General features: G+C 38.9%; 1 protein-coding gene across 8 annotated transcripts in view; it reads right to left on the reverse strand.

The window, feature by feature from the left end:
- ST3GAL3 (ST3 beta-galactoside alpha-2,3-sialyltransferase 3) overlaps positions 1-23103 on the reverse strand; it is a 194293-nt gene that overhangs the window by 125810 nt on the left and 45380 nt on the right. For 6 of the 8 annotated variants that reach the window (XM_069788930.1, XM_069788926.1, XM_069788932.1 and 3 more), the window contains one exon: positions 14968-15010. The exons of the other annotated variants lie outside the window; for them this stretch is intronic. In XM_069788930.1, coding sequence (XP_069645031.1) covers positions 14968-15010 — 43 coding nt within the window. The remainder of the gene's footprint in view (positions 1-14967; positions 15011-23103) is intronic. 8 annotated transcript variants of the gene reach the window in all.

Here is a 23103-nt window from a genome sequence, read left to right on the forward strand (position 1 = left end):
AAAAGGGAGTTCTTTGGCAACGTGCTCTCTAGGTTGACTCTGCGCCTTGGAATTTCTTTCTCTTTGACCCAAAAACCCCTCAGTCTTATACCTATACAGCAGCTCTACAAAGTTTGTGTCATGATACCTGAAGAATGGAGACATGATGAGAACATGAAATGAAAGGCATGTAAAACATAGGGGTTATTATGAAGTAATAATTAAATAATTTTAGCAAGTAATTTGGCAGATCAAAAAAGGGCAGATCACTAAGTCAAAGCAGTTTATGCTGAGACACCATATCTACACCACATAAGATTCAGGGCATTTTATTTTAGATAGGACTCCAGTCAAGATTCCCTGGGTCATGTGATGTATCAATCACATACATACATGGCTCAATGTAGGCCAAAAGGCCAAGTTTCAGTTTGGATTCTTATGTCCCCAATTAAATATTGTTGCATTTTGTAGACTCCTGGAATAAAGCTTTCAGTTTAGTTTCCCCCAGATAAGCCTAGGGCTATATTTCAGTCAGCATACAGTAAGAAACAATTATGGTATTTGCTTCAAAATTGCAGGACGGCTCCAAACAATACACCAATGAAGACAAACCAGAGTGGCTAGGGTGTACCTTTGTTTATATTTTAATTAATATCAAAGGGTCACAGATCTTTGAATGGTGTTTGTTTTATACATCACTTATAGTCTAATAAATAGACAGCTTCCAGTCCTCAACATGCTTTTTCATAGTATCTCATAAGCTTGTAAAGCAACAAATCCCATTTGAGGGGGAAAAACCCTGGAACAAAACCATAAACCAGCCCTCCCTTCCCAACTGGCAAGGACTTCTATTAAAGAGACGGATGAGAAAGTTAAGTACCCCATCAACTCTCCCCTTCACTACAGACTGTCAGCCTCACAGCAATTACTACCAGTTCACTCAAAGGCAGGGGAGGGCATCTTTAACAGGTCTGGTGATGCAGCTCTTTCTCTCTCCTTCAGTTACCGCTATTCAGTCAGAGGAAGAGAAGTCATTAACAGAGGTCATTAGCAACAGCAGCCTTCACCTATATCGTAGGAAATTCCCATACACCAGTAACAGCAAGGGACTGAAGGGAAAAAAAAAAGTATCTGCACATCTGACTTTGTAAGTAGACTCATGATCATCATGTCATTTTGACAGGCGGAATGTCCTTGAATGCAAGATGCTATGGAAACAAGATGAGCTGATGAACCCTCCTCTTGGCACATGGCTGGAGCTCCAAGTTCAACAGGAGCGCAGCATGGGTTAGGAAACACTGAGACGGAAGTTTAAGGAACTCTGATTACAGCTCTGTTAGAAGTTTCCAAACTCTGGTTCAAAGAATTACATGGCCTGATCATGTGATATTTGCTATTTTTCCAGTTCCAGCTGAGGAAAAACTAAACAAACAAAAGAAAGGAATGAGGAGAGAGAAAGAAGAGGAAAAGCAGAATGCTTACTCTGAAACACACAGGAAATGCATCTATCACACTACAGCCAGCTAAATTGATGTAAATATTTTCAAATGTTACTTCACTATGTAAGCAAATGCCTCAAGGAGGTTGTATGACCAAATACAAGGAGAGATGGCCCAAATTCCTCCTTCTAAAAAGATGATGCATGCTAAAAAAACCCATCCTGTTCTGCTTCTCCACCAAGAATTGTGGCCTCTCATGAAATTAATTACTTAACAGTGAAGATAATCAACACATACTTTTATTTTTTTATTTGGACTACTCAAGAACACCAGCTGAAGAAGATTAGGTTACATTAAACTGGGCCAGGAAAACAAAATTTTAAAGACATTCCACCAAAATCCATGACCCACTTCCATAGCCCTGAATGAAGACATGACATGAAGTCAATGCTACCCTTTAAGAAATGCACGCTAGGCAGAGGGGCACTGACAGCTGAAGACCACTAACACTGGCAATGCCATTCACCCTTTGTGAAATGTTGTCTTACACTGAAGAGGTTTCCATGCACAAAAAAGTCACGAGGATCCTACTTCCTTACTAAATTCCATTCCTGGCCTTTGACATACTTTGAGTTAGATCACCAGGCAGAATAAGGAATTTCAGATTAGTCTCAGCAGTGCTAAATACATTAACATCTTAAGAAATAGAGCTATAAGTGATTTCTCTATCAGAAGGGACTATATCATTGTACCACCTCTTTACAGTTCACAGAATCCAACAACCCTGACTGGAGCTTCTCAATTAATAGACTTTTATCAACTCCTAAAAAGTGTTGGGAACCTTGAGGAGAAAAGAATCAGAAGTTTTCAAGCTAGAATGTTTTTGTTTGGTTTAAATAAGTAAATAAAGAAACTAAATGCTGAGTTTATAAAACCAGATTCAAAGGATGCAGATAAAAAAATCCAAGAAAAGTCCATGGCATATTTTGTATGTGACCTCACGCTGCATACTACTCCAAGAACTGAGTAATATCCCTGATCTCCTTTGGTTTTTATAAACTTTCTCCTTTTTTTCAAATTTCTGTTTCTGTTACATCTTACCTTTAAGACTAGTAACAGAAAGAAAAAGCAGAATTGTGTTCAAATAGACACAGATAAGGAGTAAAGAAAACAGTCCATTTGAGGGTTTGTTTTTTTGTTTTTAAAGAAACATGGAAAGGAGAAAACAACTGGCTGAAATACCAATTGTTAGACTAAACAAAAAGCATGAAATACAGGAATTTTATTTTCACAGAAGGCAGCTGTTTACCAAAGAAAGAAAAAAAAAAAAAAAAAGATGGCTGCTCCCTGAGTTTTAGATTATTTATTAATCTTTGGACAAAGAAACTTGTAACTTAATGATGAAGTAACTTGCTGATAATCAACATAATTCCTGAGCGTATATTATTAGACTTTTATCTATTCTAGTTTCTATAGATCCAAAATTACTGGTTTCCATCCTCAGTAGTATCAACATTTTGGTTTTACATATAAGAGACAAGGATGACCCAATGGAGGATAGTCACTTTTTTGGAGATGGGATGTGTCAGGACTCACTTAATAGTCAATAAAAGCCTCTCTCAGCAGTCAATTGGGATTCCTACCTGAACTGCTTTCTGAATGAACTGTCTAAAGAATGTCTAAATAAACTCTATTTCCCCAAAGTCAGAAGTGATAGTGCTGCCTAATATTAGAACATGTAATTCTCAAAACTTGAAAAATGAAATGCTGTGATTTTCTATTTAAATACCTCTCAAAACTCACTGTTAGCATAATGGCCATAAAAAGTGAGCCAATTAAAAGTCTGATGGGAAATAAAACGCTCACCTATCACATCCATTTTTGGCCAAACGAAGGAATGCAAGAAGATAAATTGAAATGTCATAATTTTGTTGCTGTAACCCTTAAGTCTTCATCACCAACCCTCATCTGTTATATCTACAAACAGGCAATGCTTTCTTTGGCTCAGGAACAGTGTTTTTCTGTTTGTAGTGTAATGAATCCAGCAGTGTAGGTCAAGGAGAGAGAAACAAGTGCTAAAGGGATGGGAATAAATAATTCAACCCAATCAGAATCCAGGAATCCGCTGCTCAGACTAGCAGGAATCGGTACATCTGAAAACGAAGATTCTCCCCTAAAGCCTACAGCTGTAGGGAAAAAAGATCAACTAAGAATTCCTTAGGCATCATAGCTGAAATTACAGTTTTATGACTGGGTACTACAGTTTAGTAGATTTGAATGTCAAAATACAGTGCTTAGCAGTTTTAAATGCCAAATGAGAAAATCAGTTCCACTAAGGTTTTAATCACCAAATCTTCCTTCTGAAAAATGTAGTTCATTTCATTGCAGAACACAGCCAGGCTATGGAACACTTCATTTCAGAGGAACTCACAGTGTTTAGCTACATGTGAGAGCACACAGGCACAGCAGAATGCTATGGAAAAGATCAACAGTGATTTATTATTCACTATTTCCCATATAATCGGAACATCAACCAAAATTATCCTAAAGACAGTAAAACACTGACAGAAGGAAGCAATTCTTTTCTATAATATCCAGTTAATCAGTAGATTTCTTTACATCAGTATGTTACAGAAGCCAGATGTATAGATGGGATCAAAAGCTATTAAGAGGTCTAACAGTATCCCCAACTCGGGAATACCAAAGCTTCCTCTCCTTGGAAGCTGGAGAGTACTGGAGTGAAGATTGCTTCACACCAGCGTATTTTTCTCCTTCCCTAAACAGTTCTAGGGAGCACTTTGAGACAAGACATGGGAGCAGCTGAATATTTGGTCTGGTCATTTTTATTTTCCCACAAAGGAAGTCCAACCCTTTCTGTTGCAGTAGCGGATCTATTGCACAAGTAACTGGCAGAGACCAATTCTTCGTGGAATAAACCCCACTTGGAAGAAATTTCTCTCAGCTACCTGATAGCAAATCTTTAACAAGAACCATTCACAACACTCTCCCTTTTCAGTTTCTTCAGTAACTCTGCAGGGGTAATGGTGATAAAGGTTGCCCTTCAAACTTTTCTTTGGAAGATCTGGACAGCCTGGGAAGGAATAACAACTTAACTTCTCTTAACTAAAGAAAAAGAAGACTCTGGATATGGCGAGGGCTTTAATTATATTTTTTTTTCCCTGGGCTGGACTGAAATTGAGAGGAAAAAACCACTAGTCAGTGAATAAATTGCTTTAGATGGTATATATAGAGGTGACCTCACCACTGGGGAATGTGGTTTAACAGTAGTTTTACAAAATGCTGTATATAGGCATGACGCTCTGAATTTTTCTCACTCTTTCTGAAGTAGTAGTCCAAAAAAAGCTGTCTTCACTGACCTGTATTAGAGACAGATGTCATGAATTCAGACAGACATCAATTAATCTAATAAGTACCACACTGAAGTCTTAAGAAGAGGAAGGCTACATATTGGGAGGAAAACGTTTCCTCCAGAAACCTTGCTGTACATACAGAACATAACCCTGACCTGGAGGAACCCTTGCAGATACTGTGACTAAGTATGCCCTCATGAAACTAACAAAAATCCGAACTGCTTTAGGGTAAATAATTAAGAATAGCCACAACTCCTAACAGTAAGAACAGCTGCAGAACCACCCAGATCAAAAAACTCTCCTGTTTACTCCATACATTGTTCTAGTGAATGCTGTTCTGCTAAGAAAACTTTTTTTTCCACTTCAAAGAGCATCTGCTTGTCTGAAAAGGCCATCCAACCAACATCTAAACTGCCATATGTAACCATGATGAGTCAGAGAAGAGAATAAAGTTTGTCTCAAGGAACTGTGAACAGCCCAATTAATCAGACCTTCCTTCATCTTATGTTGCCCCTAACTTCACTGAACATCAGTCCTACATCAGAAGGAGGTTATTTGTGGGTCTCCAAAAGAGACAGAGAAGTGGTTTTCTAAGGTGTTTGGTGTACAGGCTAAAGGAGAGCTCCAAGGCTGAGTATTGAAATAGGTTTCACTTTTCACCAGGACAAATCCTCTCCTCTCCTCCTTGTTAATTCATCAAAACAGCAACACTTCACAAAATCGCCTGAGCTTGAGTCCCATGATGGTAAAATACAGCTTTGAATCCTGTACAGATCAGAGCCCCTGACTCAGAGAGGCAAATGACACAACCACCTTTGGGGATTTCTGCCTTCAATGATGTATAAAAAGGGTCACTAAAAGAGGATGCAAAGGAGCAGGAGGAAGGCACTCAACATTTTGCAGCTGTATAGGACACTGCTCACATTTTTCAGGTCTTCAAAATTAACCCTTTTAAAGAGCCAGGGGGAAGATATTTCTAAGTAGGAATTAAAAGGTCTGAAGTCAAACAGAAGTATCCAAACATATTCATTGGTTTTGATTTGTTTGTTGGCTTTTCAGTTTATCCTTTAACAAGCTGGAACAGATGGCATGGCAGACAAGGAAGAAACAGCATATACATGCTCTGTCAGTCTTCCGTCCCTCCCTTTGTGCTCCTGATTCTTGTTGCTGAGAGCAGGACTGGGGCTGCAGATAGGGTCAGGAGTAGCATTTCTGCCTGTTTTCATTTCTGCTGTGAGCTGAGAAAGAATCACATGGGCTTCTGTGTAATGTAAGAGTACAAAGCATTTAAAAAAAAGTTAATTTGTTTGGTTTTCTCAAAAGCAACCAGAGAAAACCTCATCTGAGCCTCAGAATTCAATTCAAACATCCATAACCTCAAAAACATCTTACAGCAACCGCTACACGACTCCCTCCTCAAGATGGCACATCAGACGCAGCTTTAAGTAACCTTCCTGCTGCAAAGTAGCCTGCATCATGTTTTGTTCATTGCAATGGGCATCACACAACACCAGAACTCTCACCCACCCTTGTCAGGTCTGGGGTCCTTTAGAGTACTTCTCCAGTGCAGATTTGTCAAGGACGCTAGCAGCAACACCATGCTTTCTCAAGGAAAAAACATATTCTAAACCTAATAAAAATTTACCTTGTCCTTCAGTCCTAGAACAACTTTAAACAGTAAAATACAGAGATTTTTACTAAACAAGACTTACTGTCAGGTTTCCACTCGTAAGGCTGGGAACAGAACAAGTAAAATACACCTCTGGATTATATTTAACAGGGTTCTTTCAGTCTCTCTCATCTAGAGTTCCTCTAGCCTGTTACCTCTGTAGAAAGCTAAGGATCATGGTTTCACAGCGTGTCACTACCTGACAGATCATCATCCTCTCTTCTGCTAAGCAATTCTTCTCAAGCACAGTGATCAGGCTTCCTGCTTTCTTTCAACATAAATGAAATATTGTTTTCTTAGCTAATAGATCATAATTACAGCTGTTAAAAGTAGGTCTTGGTTTTACTATCCTTCCCCAGCATGCAAGTCTGTAGGTATTTGTTCTACCAAACTCTTCCCTGACTTGATGACCTACTACATATTCTTAGAATTTATGTATGGCATTCTTAGCACATACAGACAGGAAAGCTTTGACATCTCTGGTCACATTATAGCAATGCAGAAGACAAATTTAGAGTCAGACTGAGTAAAGTAAGCTGTCTCTTCCCATACATCCCATTTACAAAACCTCCTCACAGCCAGCTACAGAAAAATATAAATTAGGAGCTGACAACTAAGCTGTGTCTTGATACCATAGCAAGAGTGTTCTTCAGAGTAAGTGGCATGTTTCAGAGGCAGGCTTGATAAACGGTGTAGTGTTCCCTTGCTGGAATACCCTTGATTTCCATTCAACCATCAGATGAGGATTCCCTAAAACATTTCCAAGGGGAAACAGAAGGAAAGTACATTTCTCTTTGGAGGTGGAACAGTGCTGGCTTGCAAGAAGGGATCTGTATCAAGCCAGGCAGGTGCAGAAGAGTTGATGCTTGGTGATCACATACATGCCTTTGGGATTTCCAACAGAGGCAACTCTTGCATCAGTTTAATGATAAGCTCACAACTGCTTTGATTCAGGACAGGCAGCAACAAATCACACGTTTCTACAATATGTGCTGGTACTTTGTTCATTATGACCAATATCAAGAATACAATGATGAACACCAGTGTTTTAACATAAATCTGTATCAAAACCCATGATCCCATAGAACATCTAGTCCTTGCAATAAACTGTATAGCCAGTTAGAATAAGACTAATTCCTATTCTTATCCTATTAGATAGAGACTAATTCTAACCTCTTTAACTGAAGTCTGGGGAATGATCAATGCTTAGGTAGCCCAATTAATTCGATTTTCATAAGCTATTCAGAGAGCAAGAAGGTCTTTGTAGGAGGATATTTAGTGTCTAGAAACTTAACAAGCTTACCAGTGCAGAAGCTGGCCAAAACTAAATTTATCTCTGAGTTTTAGGATCGTTTTCTGAAGGAAGAACATGAAGTTGGCTTTTTATATGCTCCTCTCCCAAAATGATAAAGCAACAGGAAGGCCACATGTCATTTATGAGCTTATAGATAATCCCTGAACTGTGTTTTGCTACTGAAGTAAATTTAGCCTTCTGTGAATGCAACAACTGTAAAAATTTTTGCTCAAACAACAGTACTAGAAACTTGTAAAGTTAACTAGTTGTAACCATATCCACCCCAGGAAAAACAAACAAACATAAATTTAATGAGGTTAATGCTACTGTGGTGAAGAACTACAAGCAAAGCGCATGCTCCACCTTAGAGATATGGAGAGGAAAAAAGAACCGAGCCTCTTCTTTATAGGCTTCCCAGTTTTTATACCACTAGCCTGGCTGGTTAAAAGAACACAAAATGTGCAAACCCAGTCCCAAGAGGAACATACCAAGAAGGAAATCAAATCTCACACGTATCAGGCACCTTCATGGACATTCACTTGAAGAACAAGCTCAAACAAGCTCATCTAACAAAAACTGTTTCCTATTTAATATGCACACTAATTGGAACTATATGTATTACCTTTTTTTTTTTTTTTTTTTTTTTTTGGTGGAAACTTCTACTGGCCATTATGTTATTGTGGTCAGAATCAAAAACAGGTTGAAGAGCTTATGAGTCACTCATTTTTGCTTTTAAGATATTTGTACATCAACTTTCTGCCAAGAATATGGAGAACCCCTACTGTCTGAAGATTTATTAATAAACTCTAGCAGTCCAAAAAGTCCTCAGCTACTTCTTCAGAAATTCTTGCAAGAATGTTGTCCAGACATAGCAATTCTAAAGCACATAAACTTAGGTTATCTGCTGCTTGAATTTTTGTTGTTGATATTAAGGAGTATTTTTTTTTTCCTCATCCAAACACAACAAAACTCCATGTATTTACTGCACACTTCTACATTTTCTATAAATATGTTATCACTGTTTTCCCTTACAGTCTCGGTACAACTGGTTTTCCATGAACATTTCTTTCTTATGAAACTGAACTTGTTGGGGCAAACAGTGTAAAACTGCTCTAAACAATGCCCAGCCATTCATATTTTTTGCTTTACATTCTTTTCCCACATGGTTTGGTTCATAATTACTTCCAGCTTCAGGAAACTGGCCCTTTTAAAAGCAGCAAACATAAGTTTTTTACTTTGTTTGCACTTAACAAATCAAGTAAGGAATCGGTTCTACCTAAGTAGCCAGTAACTCTGAGTTCTACAGTCTTTATCTTCTTCATCGTCTGAGGTTGTGTCTAACACAGGAATCTCAAAGTGATATAATGGAGACTCACATGAGAAATCCTTATGAGATTTCCAAAGGATCAAAATTGGAAAAAATGGAAATGAGCTAAGAAGAGCAAAACAAAAAAAACAGGGATGGCAGTTAGATCCCACCCAAACATGGAAGGTTTGACGGATGAACAACAAACAGCCCAGTAATTGAATCACTATGAATAGCTAGGGTTCATTTTCTTAAATATTTGAAATGCTCAAACAATTTGTACAGATTGGAAGAGATTAGGTAGAAGAACACGAAGCAAAAGTCAAAGAAAAATCTGAAACGGAAGAGAAATAAATAACCAACTGCCAGGGAAATACCAATGTTGTAAAGTATGCTAAGCCTTGAAATAATCTTCCAGAAAAAGCATCAGGACACTCTTGCTTGTGATGGTCAGGATCCCTCCATTTAGCCTGTGAGACACACTCTTACCCCTGCTTAGGCAGATGGAAGATCATTAGGACTTCTCTCTTCTTTTCTTTTTTCCCTCTCAGGATCACAGGAATACAAAAAGACAAATGGGAAGGAAAACAGGGCAGAAAGAAATCCCACAGCAGCAGGCACAGGGAAAGTCCAGCATTCCAACACATTTATTGCTTATTTTTACAGTGCTTAATGGCAAAGTACCACACATAGACACAAACAGTTTCAAATGAACCTAGAAACAAAATGAGGAGAAGGGGCTCTGTTTCAGTTCTTCATTATTAAAGCTCTGAAGTTAAGAAATTTCAACAAACAGAAGTAACCCAATCCGTGTGTTTCCCTAGCCCAAACTCCCTCCATTTTTACGGTCTTTTCAAAGTCTAGATCAAGTTTCGTTTGAGTTTGCAGAGTGAAGGTTGTTATTTCTGGCTTCCCCACCCCCCCCAAAAGAGTCAATTTCTTTGTCTTTTCTTTTTAAAGCAAAGTTTGAAATGATCATGAATATTCAAAAAATCTTTGTTGCACCTCCCAAATCTACTCTATAATATTGGAAAAACATATAAATATACAGTATCACAAAATATCTAGCAAAGCACAGAGCCCACTGGAAAAAATATTCCTCCTTTTAACTAAGTACTGCCTAAAAATTCCCAAAGTACACAATATAAAATATATACCATATATTGTATTATCGTGGTCAACCATACTGACCTCAGAGTCATTTTTCTAATTGAGAGGGGTAGCATTTTTTTTTTCACCTGTTTCTACCTTTAAAAAAAAAATTACTTTCTCCTTCAAGTTTATGCATTATAGTACCCACTTATCTTTTCGTTTAAGTGAAGACTGTTTCCAGTAAGCTCAAGCACATCTTCTAACATTCGCAGAACTTCATGAGGGAGTGGTTCTTCCCCAGTCAAAGTGACACTTCCTCCATCATTCATCAGCTGAGATTTTACCATTCCAGGTTTCCAGCTGACTGTGGCAGCAGGTGAAAAGATCCACCATCACCCAAGAGGAGCTTTTTTTCTGGCTGGTGCTTAGAAGCATCAAATTGCCAATCTAACTGCTAAAGTACCTTTGAAAATAGCTTTTGAAGGATGAGTTTGAAATGAGGACAGAAGTAGCAATCACTAGCTTCCACCTCACCAAGTAAATGGCACACCAGCAGAGTTAGGAAAGCTGGTATAGAAGCATAAGGGGAACAATGCAAGGGAAAAGCCCCCAGATCACATGGATTATTACAAAAAAGGAGCTTTTCACACACACAAGACAAGTGAACCTACACTTGTAACATGCCAAGGCATACTCAAAGTAATTGTTAAGGTGACTAAACCAAGCATTTACAGAGTAGTAAGTGACAGAATAAAGAATGACCATGCAACCTTCAGCTGGGCCCACTAAATACGCATTAAGATACAGTCTATAATTAACTACACGATCATATGATCTGATCCTCCTACAGAAATCTCACATAATTCAACACAAACACAGATTCTGCTCAGAGAATGATTCAGAATTTGTAGTAAATGAGACTCTTGTTTCTAGGATCTGGCCAGCCTCAAAGAACTACTACAATATAAATATTTAATAATAATAAAAGCATGCAACCCTTTACCAAGCACAGATGTTAGAAAGCAACTGCAAATCTTGGCATTTGGTGGCACCTAGTAATCCATTGGCTGAGTCGCTAATGTGACTGATGGCCTTAAGTTGTTCAGGAACTATTGGCCCCTCCAAGAATTAAGACCTGTGAATCATAACACATTTTTTGTATAAGTACTTTTCTATACACAATCAGTAAATGTTGGATTGTTTCAAAATGGTATGTGGCTCTGCTGCTTGGGAAACATCTTTACCTGGGAGAAACTGACGCAACTGGCCTGTTTCTGTACTTCATGTATGTTTTGTTTTGATATTCTAATTTTGGTAATGATGTAATGGTTACTGCAAGCATAACTAAAAGATAAACTCCTCTTGCAACAGATCTTTTTCACTGGTCTGGTCCTGAGGAGTCTTAGGTCTTGTTTTGACTAAGGAAACAACTAATTCATAAATAGTTGCCTACAGATGTCCTCAGCTTTCCATTCATCCTGTATTTCACTAACAATCCCCACCTGGATACCATCCTGCTTTTTAAAAGCTAAAAGACTTTTCAAAGAAGAGTTAGCCTAAGCACAGGCAGCAGAAAGGAACCATCTTCCTTGTTGATATTCTCCTTTCTGACAAGCTCAGAGCAACAAGAATTCTGGTCAGAACCAGAATTTCCATGAAGCATATGTACAGTATCTTTAAAACTGGCCATCCCCTTCCAGGTGAGGTTACTGGCCATACCAGCCTCCCTAATGCTATACCAAGGCATGAATCAGACATACGTTCCCACAGAAAACACTTCAAGTAATTCTGACAGATTTTCTCTCCAAAAGTTAACAAGTCTAGTTTCATTACCATTTCTATGAACTCAAAGAGAACCAGTGAAGAGAATCATTACGTTGCTGTAACCCCAACAGAATGTATTATACCTGTGTAACATGCCCTGGACATCTACAGGGTAGAGGACACTAAAGTAATAATACATGAAAAAATGAAATATGCAAAGGCAAATGGACACATTACTATTTATTCATGTCAAACACTTTCCTATGTATCATGTCATTTAAAATGCAAGTCAGAGCACTTAAGTTTTAATGCAGATCTACCTTTGTAGAAAATATTAGTCCTCCATGTCATTAGTTTAAATGACATCGACTAACAGCCAGGAACAGATTTTGAACAAATAAAAGATTAAGGAAAAAAAGAGAGAAAACTCATTGTTGCCCCAAGTGCTTCAAGTCACACAAGACTCTCACATGCTGTCAATTAAGTGAACCCTATGAAGTTATGATCTATGGCAAAATTCCAACAGAACGTTTATATCACAACAGACGTAATTAAATTATTTCTGCCAATAAAGTCATCAGTGCAGAACATATTACCCCTTTCACCTCTAAGCAAATTTTTTTTAACCAGAAAGTGCTTCTATGATGGCACCATCTTGACTGAATCGCAGAAAGCATTTCTAACCACTAAGTTCCACAGAATTCAGTGTGTACTGAGAAAACATATTTGGTACCCTGAACACACATGGTGAACTTGTGGAACAGCAGCAAATTCCTCTAGGCTGTCACCCATTTTTCTTTCAAAATTTATTTAGTATGTTTTATGGTATTTTCAGCTTTTTTTCTGTTTTCCTTGCTATTGAAAAAAATCATAGAATAATTCAGGCTGGAAGGGAACTCTGCAGGTCAACAGGTCCATTTTCAAAGCAGGGCCAGCCTTACTTCCACAAAAGAAACAAATAAATAAACAACAACAATAAAAGGAAAAAAAAAACCAACAGAAAAAAAACAACCTAAAGCCAACAAAGGACAATTACAGTTTAAAAAAAAAAAGTCATTTCACCTTAGTACTTGCTTTTTTGCTCCTTAACTTAACCTCATAGTATTTATTTTATTCATACTGATTTTATTACAAGCCTTTCCAGAAGCTAACTTCATGGCTTTGAAAAGCACACATGCACATTTAGGGTGCTATATAAATATCTTCTTTTTTTTTTTTTTTTTTTTTTAAGTAGCCAACAAAATCTTTCTTTAATCAAAAATAATAGAGAGTTTTTATCATGGGGAGGTTTTAATAAAAAATTCTAGGGTTTTGGAAGCCCTCCAGCAGGTAAAAACTTCACTTGGCCTCATACTAAAATATAAGAAGGAGCAGGCCATGTCTCAGAAAGCTGTAACTGAAGTAGATAAGTCAGCAAAGAAGAGAAAAAAATGTAACAGAAGCTTGAGGGGAAGGAAGATGCAATGGGACTTGCTAAAAGCAACACAGAAAAGGACAATGAACACAGAAGGAAGAATAGAAGCACAAGACTGAAGCAGCGGTTTGGACACGGCACAGGCTGGTATCCAAAGCTGGTATGCCAAAAGTGTGCAGACAGTCAGTGGGCATGTTCAATAAATCGGACATTACAAAATACGCAAGGTAGTCTGGAAAAAAAACAAAAATCAGACAACTTAAAAACCATTTTTCCCTTACGAAGACCAAGATGTTCATTCAAAGGTTAGTTACCCACTTCATAATTTTGGACTAATCTCTTTGCTTTGACTTCTACATGTATAAATTGAAAATAATGTATCATCTCATCCTACAGTGTTGTAAGGGTACATACGCTATTGCCTCTAAATCACAAGGATGTCCCAATACAGAAAATTCGATAAAGAAAATTGGTAACTGTGCAACCAGCGTGGGTTCCAGATAGCATGCAACAAAAACCACACAGAACACTACATTAAATGAGACCAGAAAGAAACCTTGTCCAGCTATTCATGCAGTAAACGCCATCCTTCCTGCACACTGAATGAGATAAAGCCTTTAGAAAGAAAAAAAAAAAACAACCAAAACCAAACCCCACAATATTCCGTCTTTCTCATACGTGTTCTTCTACAGCACCTTTTTGCCAGATGAGTTACAATAGTTGAGTTTATGTACCCAGCTGCTCCTGTAAAAGAAGCTCCTACCTTGTGACTTTCTCATTTCCTGCAAACAGCAGTTCCCAACGCACTTACAAGGCTTTTATTTCATTATGGAAGCTCCCAAGCTGCTCAGCAAGACTAAACTCAAAACTTTAATGTTACACCCTATAAGTACAATGCAACTTTCTAAATATTAAGAATGGTTTTTATATTAACATGATACATTGTACAGGGGGTGCATCCTCAAGTCATTCAAAGCCACTAGACTGCTTCTGTGCCTTTTTAAGTAGTAGACGCAGGTTTTTAGTATTCTTTTTGCTCCCAATACAATTTCCACAAGGCTGTTGACCTCAGAAACAGAGTCGCTAGTGACCCCTAGTGTTAAGTTGTTCAGTGTCAATTTGACTGATTTATGGCAAAAAGCATGATGAGTATCACCCTTCTTGAGCACGTTGCTGTTGACATAGCAAATGGTAACTACCTTGCGCTGAGGTTCCTTCCACTCCAGTTTACAAACAAAAATAGTAGTATCCATTTTTAAAGAAACAACTGGAAAGGAAACATAAACTTCTAAGCATCCCAGTAAATTACAGATTGACATTCCTCCTGCTTTCTACATTTTTCCTCATTTGGAAGATTAACAGTAGGATATCTAGAGCAGACTGACAGTCATGGCTTCAGGTGGACATTTATAGCCTCTTTATCAGTCATTAAGGAATTAATGACAGTGAACCACAATCCAAGCTGGCCAGCAAAGCCTAGTGTAAGGAAAGAAGTCGTAATTGCCAGGTTGATAATGCAGGACTTGGCTGTCTCGGGCAGAAGAGTATAGTTCAGTGAGCCAACTGCCCAGATGACATAAAAGTTGCTTACAATAGATATCTGTAGCTACAGAAACAAGAGTCCTACTGTTCTACTTACAATTTTGAGTCCAGGTTCAGGAGAAAGCCCAGTTTGTCATATTCTGGAAAACAAAAGCAAGGGACACAATATCATAAAAACTGCAAGTGTCTCCTCTGCAAAAGGCACCAAAAAGCAGCAAGTGCTTATGGAAGGCCAATAATTATTTCTAACTGAAAATAGCTATATCGTCATTTCCAATCACTAGCAGCTGTTATCACAGATTATCATTACTTCAAGGTATTCCCAAACTAACATTTCTGAATCTCCAGGAAATACTAAAGCAAGAGAATGTGTGGGTAATCATTAATTTAGAAATCACTAGAATTAACCAAGATATCTGTAGTCATAAAAACAAAGCACTACTGAAACCACGCATACAATGATATACAAAGTTTTCCTGCTTGCAGTAGAAATCATTTTGCTAGTAATTTGTATGACAAACACTCCTCCTAGGTCCTGACATGGTAAAGCTTTGAAATTTTTCTTAGTTCCTTGTCTATTTCAACCTACAACTTTGTAATCAAGCAGCTCTTCAAGAGAAAGTCACTCACGGTGGCAAAAATGCTTCAAGTTCAGCTGATGTTGTTCAATATAGGAAACGGCAAAGTCACCGTTTATGCCACCAACCTGGAACAGCTACAGAAACAAAGTTATCACTCAGAACATCTGTAACACCTGTATAAAGTAAGCTTTGCATTCAGCATCTCTGAATACATTGTGGTTTTGTACATCAAATACTTAATAAAAAAAAAAACACACCCCCCCCCCCATTAGAATTCACAAGACACACAAAAAACCCCAAAAGGTGTAGTATCCTTGTGTTGCATTAAGATCATGGGCCTCCTCACACTGAGAACCACTGGGTCTCACTACCATACAATAAAAAAACCCAATACAAACAGAGAAGTAAAAGATAATCCCTCCAGAGCTTCATGATCAGGACATATTAATACAAACAAGAAGAAAAAGAATTCTCATAGCCTTTTAGAAAGAGCTTAGTGGAAATAGAGAATTTTGCTTTCCTTATGAAACACCACCAGAATTTTTGCTGCAGTCGTTTACCTAACAAAATCAAGAGCTTTTCATGCTATCACTTACTGGCAGAACAGGAAAGCCTAAACATGTACCTAAGACAAAACCATTGCACCAGATAGGTCAGCATAAACTGTGCCATTGATTTCAATCCCATTAAGATTTAATTCCCGAGCCAAGGGAAGAATTATGTTTAACATGACTTAGGTAACAGAACTCGCAGAACATGTGTGCACTTGATATTGGCACATACTATGCATTCTCTGCCTGCACCCACGTGCCACGCACCATCCCCATTGTACCTGATGTCAGAAATGCACCCATGCATCTCTCCTCCACCTTCCACATACTGACAGTTGTGTTTCCTCCATGTGCTGCCTTCCTTATAACTTACTCCCAGTTTATTCCTCCCACAAGAAATGATTTCCTGTCCAACCTTACCTCCTCCGCATGTAGCATCATGCATAGGAAGGTATCCATTCCAGAAAAAAAAAAGCCTTCCATTTTTATTAACCCTTCCTCCTTCCAAAACTAACATCCACACTGAGCAAACAGCATCAGAGATTTTTTTTTTTTTTTTTTTTTTAAAAACATCCACAGGCACTGACCAACCTGTCATGAGTCTTATCCCATTCGAGCTAACATTCACTTCTTCCCAACAGGAAATACAAGAAAAGGAAATGAAATAAGAGATACATCACCTCATAACTACAACATCCTGGACTTTCTACTAACTCAGCACTTCATGAACTTTGCAACCAAAGCACCAGAAAACACACAGATACTAAACGCTAAATGCTACAGATGACATATTTCCATTGCAGTGTTTCATAAGATTTACCTTCTGTTTGTCGCATGCATTTCATCTTCCCTAAGTTTAAAGCGGTTATTTTTGATGTTCACTGATGATTACTAACAGATGTATAAAGTAATCTTGTAAAATTATATATGTCAACTATCTTCCAATAGGCACTTTCTAAAAAAAATGTTTGAAGTATAACAACACAAATAACATTTCTGATTTCAAACTAGAATCATAGAATAGAATCACAGAATCATAGAATCGTTTAGGTTGGAAAAGACCTTCAAGATCATCAAGTTCAACTGCCAACCATGCCCACTAAACCATGTCTTGAAGTGCCTTGTCTACGTGCTTTTTGAATACCTCCAGGGATGGTGACTCAACCACTTCCCTGGGCAGCCTGTTTCAATGCCTGACAACCCTCTCAGTAAAGAAATTTTTCCTAATATCCAACCTAAATCTCTCTTGCCGCAACTTGAGGCCATTTCCTCTCATCCTGTCTCCAGCCACCTGACAGAAGAGACCAGCACCCACCTCACTACAACCTCCTTTCACGTAGCTGTAGAGAGCCATAAGGTCTCCCCTCAGCCTCCTTTTCTCTAGACTAAACAGCCCCAGTTCCCTCACCCGCTCCTCACAAGACTTGTGCTCCAGGCCCCTCACCAACGTGGTTGCCCTTCTCTGGACACGCTCCAGCACCTCAGTGTCTTTCCTGTAGTGAGGGGCCCAAAACTGAACACAGGACTCAAGGTGCGGCCTCACCAGCGCCGACTACAGGGGAACAACCACCTCCCTGCTCCTGCTGGCCACACTATTTCTGATACAGGCCAGGATGCCCTTGGCCTTCTTGGCCACCTGGGCACACTGCTCGCTCATATCCAGCCGGCTGTCAACCAGCACCCCCAGGTCTTTCTCTGCCGGTGAGCTTTCCAGCCACTCTTCCCCAAGCCTGTAGCGCTGCATGGGGTTGCTGTGACCCAAGTGCAGGACCCGGCACTTGGCCTTGTTGCACAGGTGTGTTCTTGATTTTCAGTAGGGTGTAAATTATCCTTTCAGGCTGTAACATCAAACCAGAAGCATCTATTCTCCTTCCTCTCGCTGGCTGGTGAAACATTCAAACTACTGCAGGCAGAGAAATGCTGTCCTCACCACGGGCCATCTCACACTCACTGGGACTTCTAGAAGTCACAGCGTTACTATTGGCTTGAAAATGAATCTCCATCCCCATGCTGCCCCTCAAGAAAGACACTAGGAGCCTCTAAATTACAGATGAAAAGTTAGCTTCCTTTTTAGCAAAAATCAGTCTTGTTAACAGACTTCCAGTGTCATTTAGCTGTATCACTACAAATACAGAGGCCAAAAGTCACTGTGACACACAACAGTGCAGCCCACGTGCTGGCTGGAAGCAGTCTGGATTCACAAAAGACAGATAAAACCCCAAATACCTGGAGAGAGTCAAACACACATAGCCCAGCTGCAGGAAAAGGCAATCTTTGTCTGGAGTTATGTATTTAATTTAAAATAAAATAAAACACAGACCCACTAAATCAAAGACAAGTACAACTGAATCTAAAATACAGTATAGTCAGGGTGTGATGATTACAAGAGATGGACTGAGCTGATCACACAGCTCACTGCTAGAGAAAGGGGCAACCCCACTCCTACCCTTTCATCCTTTGAAAATACTGGCTGCAAGAGCCTACTTTGGCACTCATGTAACCTCTTTGTGCCCTAACCTACAGGTTGCTTTCACCTCCCGTCACCTTAGTTTAAAGCCTTACTGACCAAGCTGATACACATAAACATTTCTCCTCTTTTTCATGCAGTGGGATAAAGAAGTACCAGAACATTAGAGAAAACTGAACAAAACAGCTAGGGAGAACAAGGTAGAAATACTCCAGCATCTCCACCAAGAACTTGCTTGGACCAGTTGGCCATGATAATTGCAGTGTGATGTTGGCCTCTGCCAACATCATCATGATGACCCCCCCATTAGGGGGTCTCTGCACTGAAGCACAATGCATAGCTACCAATGGATGTGGTTCTGGAAACTCCCTTCAGATCTAACCAGGGTGGTAGGTCTGATCCAGCGCCAGCCATGTCTGACCCCCCCAATCTCCAGACAAGGCATTTATATGGCTGTGAGGAATACGATTTTTTTGTTTTTTTAAAGCCAAAAATGAGTGAAGGTAATAAAGAATTTATTTTGCAAGATCGTGGAAGAATCTGAACAAGGCTTTACGTTTTCAGTCCATAAGAGACTAAAAGGCCCATGAGGTATAAAAGCAACAGTATTAAAAGAGAGCAAGGCAATCTAAGGACCACACTCACTTGCACTAGGAAGCTACACATCTCAGCTGACAATGTGGTACAGTAGTGTACAGAAGCACAGAAATGAATGAACATGGGAAATGAAGTTTCATCATGCCCTGTAAGAACAAGAGGTCTTCTTAGGTCAGAAACAAAATGCATTTCTACATTTCCAGGAAGATCAGAATTGAGTAAGAATCTAATAACTGACAACAATTTCATAATAAAGCATGTAATTAGGATTATATGAACAGAAGTACAGCCAAGCATAGCAATTTCTATAAATGATGCAAATCCTGCGCCAAATCCAGTGCTGGCATTAGCATGGAAATTTCTCCCAAGTATCCAACAGAAATCCAGCTACCAGGCAGCAAGTGAGAAATGCATTGTTGAATGTCTGTAAACTCCATGCAGACCACCCAAAAAGCCATAAAGCACAGTGTACAATATCCATCAAGTTTTCAAACTGCATTTTGCATCTGTAGCCAATATAGTATATACAGGCAAAATGGGCAAAATTTTCCCCTTATGCTACTTAAGCTGAAATCAACAATCCAGGAATTAACTTGGCTCACTGGTTTTAACCTCCCGAACTACCTATAACTAATTTCACCAATGACTTGAGTACTATTCCTTTAGCAGCTAGCTACTTAGAAGCACAGTACAAATAACTTTGCCCACAGAAAGAGAAAATTAAACTTTTTTTAAAAGATGGTCTATAAGCGGTTCTAGCGCTCTCTGTGTTTAACTGTTAATTGCAAGTACAGGAGGGAAGGCAGAAGGTTCAATTTCAGCTATTTTATTCAAAATGTTTGTGTTTGTCAAAGAAATCAGTATGACACTCAGGAGACAGAAGTCCTATCAAGAACAGCTCAGACCACCCTGATACATTTCATCCTGTCCAGTGCAGTTTGGTCTCTGCGGAACTGAGGCTCCAACTGAGCTAAGCCTTGGTCACTGTCCACATGCAAGTTCTGTATCTGTGGCAAAGGCCAGGTAAAATGACTTACCCTGCAATGAAAAAGGTCAAACACCTCACATTCACCTTGGACTAAGAAAACACATATGGACAGTTATAAAAGTTCAGCTGATGTAAAGCAATTCTGCTAGAACTCAGGAGACAAGAAAGAATTAATGAAAAGAAGTCATATGCAATGAAAGGACAAAAGAAAGGTTTTCTTCCAGGGTTAAAAAAATACTGCTCAGGATTACTGAGCAACAATGAAAGGACTGGACAAACAAGGACTTAATGTTGCATCCTTTCCTTAGGATTTTCACTTTAACCTCTTCAGTGATGGAACTTACTGATGAAGGCATTATTTTCTGAGGCTATTTAAATAACTGGAAAAAAAAAGAATGTAAAGCCAAGTTCAGAATGGGTGAAGCTGAGGCCACCTGGGCCCTTCAGCACTGTACTGCATAGACTGCATGCACGTCTATATTCCAGTTTCCTCCTCACCCCCATTTACTCTTTTGCATACAAGTTTAACAGCCTTTTTCTTCAGGTTGTCCAAGTGACATCAGGCAGAACCCCAAGTATACTGGTAAGACCAAGCCCAGTCCTTGTGCCTTTCCCTGCTCTGTGAAAATACACAGAAGAAACAGAACTGATATCTGTAAAGATAACTGCTTAGCCCTTGCAGCCCAGTACTAGAAGCACGCCTCACCAATCTACGACTGCGTAGAACTATCTGTTCATTTGACGTTTCCACCACGTGTGAAAAAAAATGATTCTTCAACAACTTTTAATGTAGTCTCACTTAGGCTTCCTTTTTTTCTGGGGAGCAGAAGAACTTTCTTAACAATACTACTCCTCCAGCAAAACTTGGAATTTCACATCTATTAAAAACGTTCATAGACTGTGCAAACTGATCTAAAGATACCAATCCTGCTGCACCAAGCTCAATATTCATTTTCCAAATACTGCACCTGATGAATACAGGCATATTTGATGGAAACGGATACACCAAGCACTATCAGTGCAACTGAAATACAAACCTGTGAGTTCAAAGAGGGCAAGAGAGAAATCTGTCTCCAGTCACAAACCCCTGCGTGCCTTGGTGACACCTAAAATCACGAGGATACTACTTATTGTTTCAGATTTAGCAGCAAAAGGAAGTAATTTCCAGCTCTATACCTTCGAGGTGTTTTTTTTCCCCCCTGTAATCCGTGATGGGGGCCCCCAAAGACATCTGGCCCAGCTTTACAGCCTGAGGAAAGCAATACACCAGAGGGGTCTCCTTCATTAGACACTGCAACTACATTATTCATCCCCCAGGCACAGAAAGAACAAATAAGCAATCACTTGCTGATAGTGCTGTATGGGTCATCCATCAGGAAAGTCTTTTCCTTGCTTGTCTTACCTCCAAAATAGGTATAGTAAAACAAAAAAGAGGTCATTCAAGCATATACATTTTAAAAGGCTCTGGTTACCTTAACAGGGACTATAAAACTCTTTACAATTTTTTTTTCCTAAAAAAACCCTATAGCAACCTCCAACAGCAGAAAAGCAACCGACTGCTTTAAGCTGAATTTATTAAAGACTCCAGTAGGAAGATGAAAAATTTCCTCCTATGAACTGCATATGCCCTTTTTCGTTTCCAAGGGAGACATCTGTTTAAAGCCAGATTGCAACCTTTGCTAAATAAACAGTTGTTTCATTTACTACCAAGTATCCACTTGGCTAATGGCATTAATGCTGCCTGAATCTTCTGGCATATTCTTTATTTTAGAAATTGTATCGTATTTCCTAATAAAAGTCAAGAACGATATTAACAAAACAGTAATCTATATTGGCTTTTAGTGACTTACAAGATGTACTGACTTGGTGCAGAGAGATGCCACATGATAAGAGAAAAATCCCATTAAAATATTTTTATTTCGAGAATTCTTTAAGACATGTCTTGGCATTTGCACCTCAACTCATTCACAGCTGTATTTTCAATTGAAGGAACAGAGCATTAATAAGAAGACAGATGATGATACCGAACATGCTGGCAAAGTCACATAAGGACTATGCAACCGATACATGACAGTCATTGGCAAAGATTCAAGCAGCTCCCACAGTCTACAGCTCAAAGAAATAAAGAATGAAGAGAACTTCATTAATCAAAAATGAAAAGGGAAAAGCATTTTTGCAGAATAAAGCCACTAAAACCAGCAGAAAAAATATATAATCTTTTCCATTTATTTTCTACTTTATAGGAATGGAGAAAAATGCAGCACAATAAGTTCACCTCTCCTTTCCCATCACTACCATGTAGCATTCAGACAGTCAGAAATGCAGTTAGGGGGAAAAAACCCCAACAAGAAAAACCCAACACACTAGAACCACATCAGCTTCGACTGTAAATTAAAATTGTTTTCCTGAAACCAAAAACATCTACCAGAGCCTCACAAATTCTATTAATTAACATAATATCTAAATTACCACTAACCTAGAAATCTGGGAGAGATCAGAGTTTGTAATTGTAGCCACTTATACTACCAGATTCTCACTGAGAAAGCCAAAGAACAGCAAGCGATCTTCTGCAAGTCACCAATGTTTTTCTCTCATGCTAGGAATCTGTCAGTATTCTACCAATTTGATACCTGATGATTTCAGTTATATTGCTATTCCTGGCCTCCATCCAAAATGCAAGAAAGTAGTCACCAAATTCACTCTGGAATTGTATTTAGGAGGACAGACATAGGGTTCTTTTCATCCTTCACAAAATGGTTATCTGAGCACCTTCAGCAGCTGAAGGAAACAGAGAAAGCTTCCTTAAGTTCTCGCAGTTTCTCCCAAAATGGTTAAGGACTTTAGCATAAGGAATTACTAACAGCAAACTCCTAAATAAGCATGGATTTAAACTCTCAGACAATTACTTCACTATCATTGTGAACTCAGCATCTGGAAGCATGGTCTTGCATATGGGCTTTCACAAGCACATGAGCCACAGCAGATATGCTACTCTAAACCAAATTTTGAAAGCTTCATTTTCTTTGCGCAAGTCAAGCCAAACCTTTTA

The sequence above is a fragment of the Haliaeetus albicilla genome, chromosome 8 (assembly GCF_947461875.1).
Source record: "Haliaeetus albicilla chromosome 8, bHalAlb1.1, whole genome shotgun sequence".
Classification (NCBI taxonomy): Eukaryota; Metazoa; Chordata; class Aves; order Accipitriformes; family Accipitridae; genus Haliaeetus; species Haliaeetus albicilla.